The sequence below is a fragment of the Panthera onca genome, chromosome B4 (genome assembly GCF_046562875.1).
Source record: "Panthera onca isolate mPanOnc1 chromosome B4, mPanOnc1 haplotype 2, whole genome shotgun sequence".
Lineage (NCBI taxonomy): Eukaryota > Metazoa > Chordata > Mammalia > Carnivora > Felidae > Panthera > Panthera onca.
In genome coordinates, this window is record NC_138345.1 from 114,529,842 (window position 1) to 114,542,341 (window position 12,500).

Below are 12,500 nucleotides of genomic sequence, written 5' to 3' on the forward strand. Positions count from 1 at the left end.
ATTTTTCTTTATCTCTTACGCAGGGATGAAAATAGGTATGCCTGGAAGCAGATTTTAAAAGCAGTTTCTCCAGGTCATCTTTCACATCACCGGATAAGCATCTTGAGTCACCATGGTATTAGCAGCAGTAAAACGGGTGATATCAAACAGAACTATCTGGAAACATTTATTTCCGATTCAAAGTGAGATTTTTTTTTTTAATGTTTAAAAAGAGTTTTAAAATTTTTCAAATATTATAGAAATCCTTGTTCACTGTAGAAAATTTAGTGTCTAGTTATTAATAAAAAAATGTTTATTGTATATGCACTTAATAGCAGGAATGTTTGCAACAATGGAAAAGGGGAGAAAGTCTAAATGTCTATCAAAAGGGGATGGATAAATTATGGCATATCTTTACTATGAATATCATACAGCTGTTACCAACATGAAAAGATCTCTAAATAGCAGGGGGTAAAAGTAGGTCACAGAACGGTATCTATTGTATGATCCCATTTGTGCATTTTAAAGAAGATCTACCATATATGTGTGTATGTGTATGTATAAATACAGAGTAAAAGATGTGGACCAAAGAGATTATCTGTGTAGACCACTACTGGGATTTAGCTGAGGGCAAGTGAGGGATTGACAAAGAGGAACTTTCTCTGGTCTGAATCACTTACGTTTACTATGTTTTCACACATTACTTTTTTACTAGTTCTTAAAATTAACAAATAAAGGGCAAATTTACAATTCCATCTTATAAAAATCATTGCTAATATTTTGGGTTTCAGTTTGTGTTTTCTATGTACTAAGCCATTTAAAAAATATATTTATGTATAATATAAAATGTTTTATGTATTATAATACATAAAGTATTTATAATTTATAGGGGCACCTTTCTGACTCAGGTCATGAGTTCAGGCCTCATGTTGGGCATGGAGCTTACTTTTACAATTTTATAATTTATATAATATATAATTTGTACCTTTTTTTCCTAAAGACATGTGGGTAGTCTAATATTTTCTTCAGAGCCTATTAATACATGTTTGATAGTCAAAATATTGACCCATATAAATAAGTAGACTATTAAAATCTTATTTCCCAACTGGTCTTGCTTTCGCTCTCCCTTCCTTCTGTCTGTGAACTCTCTTCTTCCATTTCTAGAACAAACAGTTATAGTGTTATAATAGGTTTGCATTTTCATCTTTAGCTATGCTAGCCAAATTTTTTTTTATACATCTCTGGTTGACCTTAATCTCTTCCTTCATGTTTCCTATTGATTGCAATTTGTAATTGAACAGTGGTTTATTGAGTTAGGGGGAAAGAGTTGAAGACTAGGGTAAAAACTGAGTAAAAGTATAATTAACCAAGTAAATGAAGGAGGAGATTGCTAAGAGACTGTAGATATAAACTAGAATCAGAATGAGAACAAAACAAAACTATAGTTTGCTCTTGATTACTTAGGAGCATTTTAGTTGTTGAGAATTGGGAGAGACCTCTGCTGTTTACCCTCCCCTTTGCCTTGACTAGAACGCAGCCTGAAGGCTGATGGGAAATCAGACCTAATCCATTTTTCCCTGGTCTATGTGCTGAAAGAGAGCCCTCACTGAGTTAGTGTGAAAACCAGTTAATATGCTCCTCGATAAGTGAAAATTTTCCGTATATACTTTATCCACTGGATTATAAATTTGTAGTATCTAATTTATTTTGGTTTCCTCGGTACCTCTCATACATGGTAGATGATAAGTGGTTGAACTGATTTGAATGGATTGGAGTTGTCAAAATGTGTAGTTAACTAAGAATTAATTTGCATTACCCCAGTAAATGAATCCATTTCACTCAGTCATCCTAGTATTTAGTGAATACCTCACTTCTTGCATTCTGAAGCCTCTTATTCTTCACAAGTTCTATTATTACTATTATTGAAGGTAAAGTATTACTATTATTGATATTTTATATGAAAAGGAAGAACATTAAGATTAGAGGCAAAGCAAAACCATGATTAAGGGAGAAAGTTCAGTGAATAGAAATAAAAAGTCCTCCCCATATGCCAGAAGGAACTTTTAAAACCTTTAAAAATATGTAGTCAAAATGGGAATGTGTAATATTTTAGTTTTGTTAAGTGTACTAAGTCATTTGATCTTTACAACTTTGAATTTTACAACTTTGAATAATGGTAGGTATTTAATAAAGGTGAAGGAAGTTGAGTTCTCTGACCTCTCTGAAACCTAATCAAGTTTGTATATCTGATAGATGAGAGCCGTAATCAAAACTTAGGTCTTCCCATCTTGTTTAGCCTGATACACTTTCTCCTGTACCTTCTTTCCTGTACTAACTTAAAATATTGAGTATTTGAAAGTTAGGCAAGACTATTAGTTCTTATAGATCTTAGCAGAAAGCAATTGAACGTATGTATACATAACAAGAATAGCTTGTAAGTTATGGAGAGCTGACTCTCTGAAATTCTTTTTAGTGCATTGAGTTGATTGATGTTAACTTTGGCATTAATTCTAGTTACATGTTAAAAACCTCTGATATTTACCATATCTAGAGTTTTTCTCTTGACAAAGTGTCAAATTAGTTTTTTAAATTATGTACTAATTAAGAAGTTAACATTTAGAGGCAGTTTGGGGATCACTTTTTTATTAGTAGTCTCTATAGGGGACAGAGTAATGATCAAAATTTGGTTCCTGGCCTTAAGGAACTTATTAATGCTTGTAGGTGAAATAGACATCTATGAAAATAAGAAATACCTGGAATATGAGGTAGAAGGCAATGTATGTCATGAGGGCACAAACAAATGTCTGCACAAGTGTAGGGTAGAAATTTAACAAGAGTTTCTTGTTCACCTGAAATACCATTGTCTTGAGTTTCCCCTTTGCCTATTTTTTTTTTTTTTTTATTTTTAAATTTTTTAATGTTTATTCTTGAGAGAGAGAGAGTGTGAGCAGGGGAGGGGCAGAGAAGGAGACAGAATCGGAAGCAGGTTCCGGGCTCCGGGCTGTCAGCACAGAGCCCGATGCGGGGCTCAAACGCAGGGCTCGAACGCCCGGCTTGAACGCGGGGCTCGAACTCACAAGCCGAGAGATCATGACCTGAGCCGAAGTCGGATGCTTAACTGACTGAGCCACCCAGGCGCCTCGTCCCTTCCTGCCTGTTTTAAAAACACTTAAGTCTGTCTGTCCTGCCTCTGCCACCCAACCCTATTTGTTTCACTGAACGTATATATCACCTAGCTCGTTTATATTCAGAGAATACAGACTTCTTTTAAAATTAATTCATATATGATTAGGAAGACCCCCAACAGTGTCAGAGAAGAAAATAGTGTAAGTGGTTTTTATGTTGTCCTCTGATTTGTCTTTTTGAATGCTTCTCTATATTAGCACAGATAATTGAAAATCAAATCTTTTGAGAGGTGAGGTTAAATTTCTAATTCTTTGTATTTTATTTTACATCAATAGAATTTTGGCATTGACATTTTGCTGAACAGTCTTTTATGATAAAAGAGAGTTTTGCTAAGTTACTTTTTATGCTTTGGAGTAAGAATTTATATTTACATCTATAAGTATATGCAGTTTTCGGGGAAAGAAGTATACAAAGATGGAAAATACACCTTTTTTACACATCTTTTGTACATATAAATAACTGACGCAGAAAAAAACAAGAAGGACCTCACAGAAGTTATAGTAATGTCATATGAAATGTAGGTTGTGGGACATGCAAAATAGACCACTCTTTTCTCTGTGTTGGGGGTTGTGGGGCAGGGAGAGGAAAAAAGATTTCATGAAAGAGTAACATTTGACTTTGAAGGATGAGTGGTATTTGAACAAAGTGGGGATTTCACCCCATACTGAAGATGCAGAGGCGGGGTTGAAAGAAGTTGATCTTGGCTTTAACCAAGATACGCAGTAGTTCACCCTTATCCCCGAAAGATACATTCCAAGTGTCCCAGGGTTGCTTGACACTGTGGATAGTACTGAACACTACGTTTTTGCCTGTACATACGTGCCTGTGATAAAGTTAAACTTCCTAGTTAGGCACAGTAAGAGAGATTAACAACCATAATTAATAATAGAATAATTTTAATTAATATACTGTAATAAAAGTTATGTGAATGTGATCTCTCAAAATAGCTTATTGTATTGTACTCACCTTTCTTTTTGTGATGATGTGAGATAAAATGTGTATGTGCTAAGATGAAGCAAGGTGGATGACATTAGCATTGTCCTGTAGCTTTAGGCTACTGTTGACCTGACACTATGTCAGAAGGAGGATCATCTGCTTCTGGACCGAGGTTGACCTTGGGTAACTGAAACTGCAGAAGGCAAAAACACGGATAAGGTGGAGGTGGCGGGAGGGAGGACTACTGTGTTCAGAACTGTTTTTAAGTTTACTGAGCTACATTTACATTTTTTCTTTATATTTAAAAACATCATTTCTCTGAACATACTTAACAAACTTAAAGTAGTTATGGCTTTTGAATTTGTAGGTTTTCTAAAAAAGGGAAAATATTCTATGAAATGTGAGCATTTTGATTAAGAAAAGTTAATTTTGAACAATTTATTTTATATTTCATCGCTAACACTCCCCCTTTGTGAACTGTGCACTTGGTCTCACAAAAGCTTTTATTTATTTATTTTTTTTACAGACGTTTTTTAGACTACCTAAATACTTCATGTTCTTTCTTACCTCTGTCCTTAGTACTTATAACTCTCTGCAAAGATCATTGTACTCAACCCCTACCAACTCCTGCTTATTCCTCCATCCTTTAGAGCACTGTAGACATCATCTCTACTGGAAGGGCATTCTTAAACCTGCACAGTCCTATTCTGTAACCTGTCCGGGTGCCCCTCTCGTGGTGCTTACCCATTCTAACAGGCTTATCGTTTATATTGGAATTGTTTGTTTATATTGGAATTATCTCTCACCAGACTTGTACCCTTTTTGAAAGCAGGGACTAGATCTTGTTGTTGAATCCCTGGTCTCTAGCACAGCCCTGTTTCCTGTCAATGCAGTAAGTGTTGGCTGAATGAGTGAAACTAGCTTTACATTTATGTGAGAACGTATGCTGAAATTAACTAAATCCATTTTTTTGCAGACGGAGCTTTATATTGTGTTTGTCATAAATCTACGTATTCGCCTCTTCCAGATGACTATAATTGGTATGTATTTAAATTCAATTGAAAAAATAACAGTCTGTTTGTTGTATCTGAAATGATTTAATTTTATTTCTCCTTTTGGTATTTTCTGCTTTCTTTTCTGATTATTCTTTCTTTAATTTTGTATTTAAAAATTATTTCAGTGGTCTTATTTACCCAGTATCTGGGCTCATAAATATTTTAAATAGAAATCATTATCATTGTGTTTCAGTGAATACTTAATTTGTTGTAAGACATGTTGTTAGAAATGCTGTCTTTTATCCCAAAGCCTTCCTTAGCTTTATAGAAAAGTTAATTAGTTTTTATAGTTTTTTTCTCTTGGGGTTCATAGCTGTTAGCTTAAGCAATTATTTATCTTTTGTTTGATGAAGAATAATCCTAAATTACAAATAATTTAATGCAGTCACAATTTATTTGGTATTTATTTAATTCTTGTCACTATGTTAAGAACTAGGAATAACGTGAATAAGATGTTGGCTTTTTTTCTCTGTAGGAGAGTCTGATGTACAGAAACCGCAACATATCTTCTTAAGCTATGTTTTTATTGCAGATTTTGGTAAAAATGTATTTTCTGCCCTCTTGACGCTAGTTTTAGTTTTAAGTGTATATTTAGTAAGTACTAAGATAGTGATGAGATTAGAGTAGGTAATAGGTTATACTTTCTGAACCTGAAAAGATTCAGTCTTACAGGTGTTTTGTATTATGTAAAACTCCATTCTTCATCAAAAATCATTGGGTAGATGCAATGTTCGTTATAGCTGTGTTACGTTATTCCATCTTAAAATCGTGGTGAAACAACTTGATACCCTATACTGTGTTAGCTAAAAGACGTTGTAGTGTCTAATTGCCACTCTGGTTCAAATCTGCTTGGTATTGAAGTCCTAGAAACTTATATTTATAGATGTGTAGAAAACATATAAGATTAATGAAAGCTGAAAGTTGTTCTCTTTAGAATGTATATGGATCTAAGTATAATAGTAGTTGCTGTGGTCTTTGACAAACCAGCGTGGTCAGTTGGTACCTGAATGAGATCCAGCCACAGCACTCCTGGAAAAAATATTTGGAGGAGTATTGCCCAAAATGCGTTTTTCTAGGAATATTAATGGTGGAAAGTGATACTATTCAGTAATTATGAAATTTATTTGACCTCAGAACTCTTTATGGGAGGCTACTTAGAGTTGCACTGTTCCACCAAAGGCACTTAGAGAAATGCTAATCCAGAAAAAGTGCTCAGCTATAGACTTTATGATTGGAAATTCAGGTGATCCTTTGCCTGGAAGATTATTTACTTTGTTGATCTTTAATAATTCAACCAAGTAATGTACTTCTTACAGCTTTTTGAAGGTAGTTTTTAGATAAGGGGAAAAAAGTTCTAATAATAGTGATGAGTAAACATAAAAATCTCTTCCAAAGATTTGGATAGTCTACAAATAAATAATCTGAAGAATAATTTTGATATGATAGTGGGTAACGCATTAAGGGTTTGTTGTGGTAGTTAAGCTGACATATTTCGTGGGATGGTCAAGTTGTCCTCTATGATTTGGGTACCAGGTGCCATAGCATCATTCTTCAGGGGTTTAGGATTAATTACTTTTATCTTTAAGAAAATCATTCTGCCTTGAATACAGTATAACTCTTTCTAAAACATTTTTTTTTTTTTTAGCAAAGTAGAGCTTGCTTTGACATCTGATGGCAGGACAATAGTATGCTACCACCCTTCTGTGGACATTCCATATGAACATACAAAAGTATGTATGAGAAAATGTCTTGTAATTTTTAATTTGCTGTTAGAAGTATTCACACTTCCTTACAGTATCCAAAGAGAATAGAACTGTTTGATTTCCTTTATATGGTGTAGATCTTTTTGTTTTTTTAATTTTACCATTTCAATTTTTCTCATTTCTTTTCCATCTTCTTTCTTTAAAAGCTTTTTTCTATACACAAAGTGAACCATTTAAATGCAATCATGGCATCAATTTTCTGGTCTAAAATCTGGTAGATTTTTGTATAGTGTAAATTTACAAAATACATTGTCCCATACTACTTTGTATTGTCATAAGTCATGAAGCACTGTATTTTAGAATGCAAAAGTTTTATACCTTTTATATTGAATAGGATCTGATAATCCTTTTAATGTTTGGTGAATTTCCTTTTTTTTTTTTCCAGTTAGCTTTTTCTAATGGGACAACATGGACATGTATTTCAAGGACTAGTTTTTTTTCCATATTTCTTCAAAAGCCACACACTAGGTAGAGGAGGTTTTTTGTTTTCAATACAATTTATTAAAAAAAATTGTTTTTAATGTTTATTTTTTTGAGAGAGAGAGATCGAGCGTGAGCAGGGGAGGGGCAGAGAAAGAGAGAGACAGAATCTGGAGCAAGTTCCAGGCTCTGAGCTGTTAGCACAGAGCCAGATGCGAGGCTCCAACTTCCCAAGAGCAAGGTCATGACTTGAGCTAAAGTCGGACGTTTAACTGACTGAGCCACCCTGGCGCCCCTCAATACAATTTATTTTAGCTTGACCCAAGTCTTTTTGTTAATTTATCTTTATTTGAAATGCTTTCTCCTATGTCTCAGCCTTCTTTTACCATATTTGATAATGTTTGGTTTACTTTTTGAGGAGAAAATAACTAGATAATTCAAATCATGATGTGATGCATCTAGTTGTGCCTATTTTTAAAAATCATCATTAGGGCTAGAATACTGGCTGATTTGACAAAATAGATTGTTATTTTGCTAGTTTTTATTCCCTTTTTAACATCACCATTTTGTCTGCCTGCTTTATACTGCTTTGTATTCTAGCCAGGTATCATAGGCGATAATCCAGTACCTCTTTTGTTTCATTTCTTGGGGCAATGTGTAGAAAATAGGTGTAAGTCACTGACTTTTATCTTGTAAACGCTCCAGCACATGCTATTTTGTGCCCTCCCTCATTGTTATTTTGAATTATATTTCTGGTTATGTGCTTTATCTCTGTTTTAGCAGTTCTACCAAGACCATGACTGCAAAGTCATTTCTCAACCTCAGACTCTCATCCATATATAGCTTTTTACATCCCTGAATCTGACACTTTTCCTTTCTTTCCTAACTCTCAAAACTTTGCACTGTACTTTTAGAACTTACCAGCATCATTAAAATCTCCCATGATGTTAACTTCATCCAGAATTTTGCCTTCACCTCTGGCTCTACCAGAGACCTGGCTGTACCTGGGGTCATTGCTTTGCCAACCGTTTTTTTTTGTTTTTTTTTTTTTCCAGTGATTGATGTTTTCTTCCCTATTCCCTTTTACTACTGGACCTCCAGGGGAAGTAGAAGTCCCTGTAGCTCCTTGTTGTCATATCCAGACCATTTTCCCTCCTTTCTAACAATTTCTAGCTTTGTAGTTTGTGTCATTAAACTGTAGCATCTACTCCCTTTTTTTGTTGCTGTTATCTCCTGTCTTTGAGTTCACTTCTCCTCCCCCCATCCCTTCACTCTTCCTTGAAGATTTTAGATATACTGTGACACCCTCCAATACTGTTTCTGTTCTAATTCTTTGTTATTTCAGTGTCTATATAGATAATCTAATATCCTGGCCTCTGTCTTGTCTTTTTCCCAACATCATCAGCCCCACTCCCATGGCTGCACTCTAGAGATGTTCTAGTCACAAATGCCTCCTCCTCCTTCTTGCCAATTTAGATTTCAAGAATTCCCCCAGCTCCCAGCTCCAAGAATTCTTCATCCCCTCATTGAGACCTACATCCGTTGATTGAACCCCTTTATCACAGCTGCCACACACCTCACACATCCTCACTTCTCTTACCTGGTGTAGATTCTGTGGTCCATCCTTGCAGTCACTCCTTGCATACATGTCCAGCTCTCGCCTCCTTTTTTTCTGTTGCAGTGTCTGTGTGGTAGCAGTTGTTTCCCCTCCTGCATCCTCAATATTCCTCTCTCATCTAGAAGATCACTCCTATCAGTTTACATGTAATCACTTCACTACTAACCACACTGCTCCCCTGCTGTTATTCAAGTATATTAGGCTCCTGCCTCTGGGCCATTGTAGTTCCTGCTTCCTCTACCTGGAATGCTTCCCTGCCAGAAACCTCATAGTTTATTCCCTTTCCTTATTTGTTAACTAGTGAGTAACTTTTGCATTTAAAGTAGTACCCCTGCCCCTGGACTCCTATTGTCTTTTCTCAATAGCTTTTATCATTTTTGGCACACTAGATATTTTCTTGTTTGTCTGTCTCCCACCACCAAAATGTAAGCTCCATGAGGGTAGGGCTCTGTGTGTTTTGTTCTCTGCTATACCCTTAGCATCTGGAATAGCACTCGTATTTGGTAGGTGTATAATATTTGTTGATTAAATGAATACATTTGTTTCTCCCTCTTCATGCTTATGGGTTTCCTGTTTTAAGGCTAAGAGACATTCATAAAGGGAAACATGGAATTTTTTTGTTTCTCAAGTGATAAATTATAGATTGGGCTGCATAGTAAGAAAACATTCTTGAAAACGTGTTACTGTTAGAATACAGTGTGTTCTTTTTGAATCTAGATTTACAAATCTTATGCAGGTAGTACATGATAGTAAATAAATATCTTCAAACATGACTTCAATTTTAGTATTGATTTTTTTTCTTTTCTCAAGGAGGTAGGGCTGCAACTCCAGCAGGCCCTTTGGTTCTTTAGGCCCTGGAAAGCATACTGCATGCAAAGATCCTAGTCATGTGTAGATATGCCTACTGAGACTGGCTTTAAGAAAGTTAAGTTGATTTGCATCTTTGGTGTTCTGGTAATTTATTTGAATCCAAAACATGTTGATTGTTTTCCACAGATCTAAGTAAAAAGATCCTTTTTTCTTCTTTTGCTGAGTATATACTTTATTAAAAGTACTAATATTCTTAAAATGTTTTTCTAGAATTTAGGATTGATTTCTAAATTTCTAAAGTTTAGGAAAATAAAGATATAATTCCAGGGGTAAAAAAATAAAGACTTGGAAAAATAAAGTAAAATGTAAGTACTAGACGGTTCTTTTTAGTGGCTGATTTAGTGGCAAATTTCAAAAGTCAAATTTTGAAAATCCTTAAGAGAAACAAGGGAAATTCAGGATGATAGTTCTGAATAGTTTTCAAAGTTGACATTCAGTTTTATTTTAGTTTTTCTTTTTTACTGAAACATTCACATATCCTTTCTTTGGTTAAGGAGATCAGATACTACCTAAAAATCAATTCTGAGTCAGCCAGAGGCTCTTGGTGTAGACTCGAAGAATCCATTAATTCCAATGTCTTTTATCTATGTGCCTGGTAAAGAAGTGTTTTTAATCATACAGAGCAGAGAGAATTTGTGATATGTTAGAATTGAGCCTGCTTGGGAATAGGAAGAAAGACCGTGAACATTCATTAACACTTGAAAACAACTTAACTTTTGATAATACTAAAAACATTTAATCTTTAGCATCAAGTATAGTAACCTAAAAGAAAATTATTATAGGCTCTAATCCTGTGTTTGCTAGATCCCTGAGGGTCTGATAGTAGCTTGCAAAGATGCTAATATTTTACTTTACATACAGGTGATGATCTTTTAAAATTACTTTAAATGTCTAAGGAGAGCTTTTTCTTTAAATTATAAATTTAAAGTTTTCTGTTTGAGGCCTTAAATCTTAGTAGCTACCTACCATTATTGAACTCTTAAGAGTACAAGGGACAGGGCCGTCTGGGTGGCTCAGTTGGTTGAGCGTCTGACTTCGGCTCAGGTCATGATCTCATGGTTCATGAGTTTGAGCCCTGCCTTGGGCTCTCTGCTGTTAGTGCAGAGCCCACTTAGGATCCACTGTCCCCCTCTCTCTCTGCCCCTCCCCTGCTCATGTGTGTGCTCTCTCTCTCTTTCACTCTCAAAAATAAATAAACATTAAAAAAAAAAAAAGAGGACGAGGGACAGCTAAGCATACTATATATGATTATTTCATTTAATCCTCATTAAGCCCTTATTGGGTAGGTATTATTTCTCTGGTTTTACATAAATAGAAATTAAGACCTTAAGTAACTTGTTCAAGGTCAGGAGCTAGTAAGTGGCAGAATTAGAGACCGAAGCTCAAGTCCTTAACTTCTTTTATTATTCTACTTCCTCATTTTCTCCTACACTATGTAAGTGGTTCCTTATTTCTGCTTACCTCAAATTGTTACTGGTAAATCTAATTTGAAGACCTTTCATAATCTGGTTTCTCAAGATCCATTTTTAAAGCTTATCCCTATTGTATGTTCTTACCTACTTTCCTTTACTCATAATATTTGTTATACCTTGTAGAATATATTCTGCACTCTGACAAAGTTCTGACTTTGGCTCCTATTCTACTTCTCACTGATATCTTTGTTACTTTGCATTTCTGTAGTACTAAGTCAATTGTATCACCTTCATGCCCATACATACTGCTTTTTAAAGAAGTCTTATTTGGTCATGTGCATATACCAAATAAATATAAGTATATGCTGTAACATTTAATACAATGGTAGAATGTTGTAGTTGACATTAATAGTGTATGAATGTGAGGACTCTTACGTTTGAATTGTTTCCTTTCTGGTTGTAAATTCAGATTTTCATTGTATTGTAATATATATGGTATCTGTAAAGCAAGGCAATGTTCCCACCTCTGTTACATACAGTGTCATTTAATATTTAAAATATACATGACTTCACTTTCCAAAACAGTGACTTTTTTTTTTTTTGAGAGAGAGAGAGTACACTTACAGGTTGGGGAGCGCAGAGGGAGAGGGACAGAGAATCGCAAGCAGGCTGCACACCTAGCACAGAGCCTGATGGCGATTCAGGGCTCAATCTCATGACCGTGAGATCATGATGTGAGCTGAAGTCAAGAGTTGGACACTTAACTGACTGAGTCATCCAGGTGCCCCCAAGACAGTGATTCTTTAAGGCTTTAATGAGCTAGTGTTACTGATGGGAATATGTCATATCACTCATAATGTGTTGTAGAGGAGATGAGATTTTAGTAATTGATGTCTTTGGGCAAAAAATTTCTCAAGTTACCATAAAGCATCATTTGATGACATTTCAGTCACGTAAATGAAAACATTGAAATTTTAAAAATTTCCTTTGGATATAAGAAATACCATTTCAATGAAATGTTTTTCACCGTGGGGCACCTGGGTGGCTCAGTCAGTTAAGCGTACAACTTCAGCTCAGGTCATGATCTCGCAGTTTATGAGTTTGAGCCCTGTGTCAGGCTCTGTGCCGATAGCTCAGAGCCTGGAGCCTGCTTCAGATTCTGTGTCTCCCTCTCTCTCTGACCCTCCCCTGCTCGCACTCTGTCTCTCTATCTCTATCAAAAATAAATGAACATTAAAAAAATTTTATTAAATGTTTTTCA

The 12,500-nt window shown here is 35.2% G+C and overlaps 1 protein-coding gene across 4 annotated transcripts in view; it reads left to right on the top strand.

The window, feature by feature from the left end:
* MRPL42 (mitochondrial ribosomal protein L42) overlaps window positions 1-12,500 on the top strand; it is a 34,584-nt gene that overhangs the window by 3,257 nt on the left and 18,827 nt on the right. For all 4 annotated transcript variants that reach the window (XM_078449623.2, XM_078449624.2, XM_081796221.1 and 1 more), the window contains exons 2-4: window positions 24-182; window positions 5,078-5,141; window positions 6,802-6,886. In XM_078449623.2, the coding sequence (XP_078305749.1) occupies window positions 113-182; window positions 5,078-5,141; window positions 6,802-6,886 (219 nt within the window). In that variant the 5' untranslated portion in view covers window positions 24-112. The remainder of the gene's footprint in view (window positions 1-23; window positions 183-5,077; window positions 5,142-6,801; window positions 6,887-12,500) is intronic.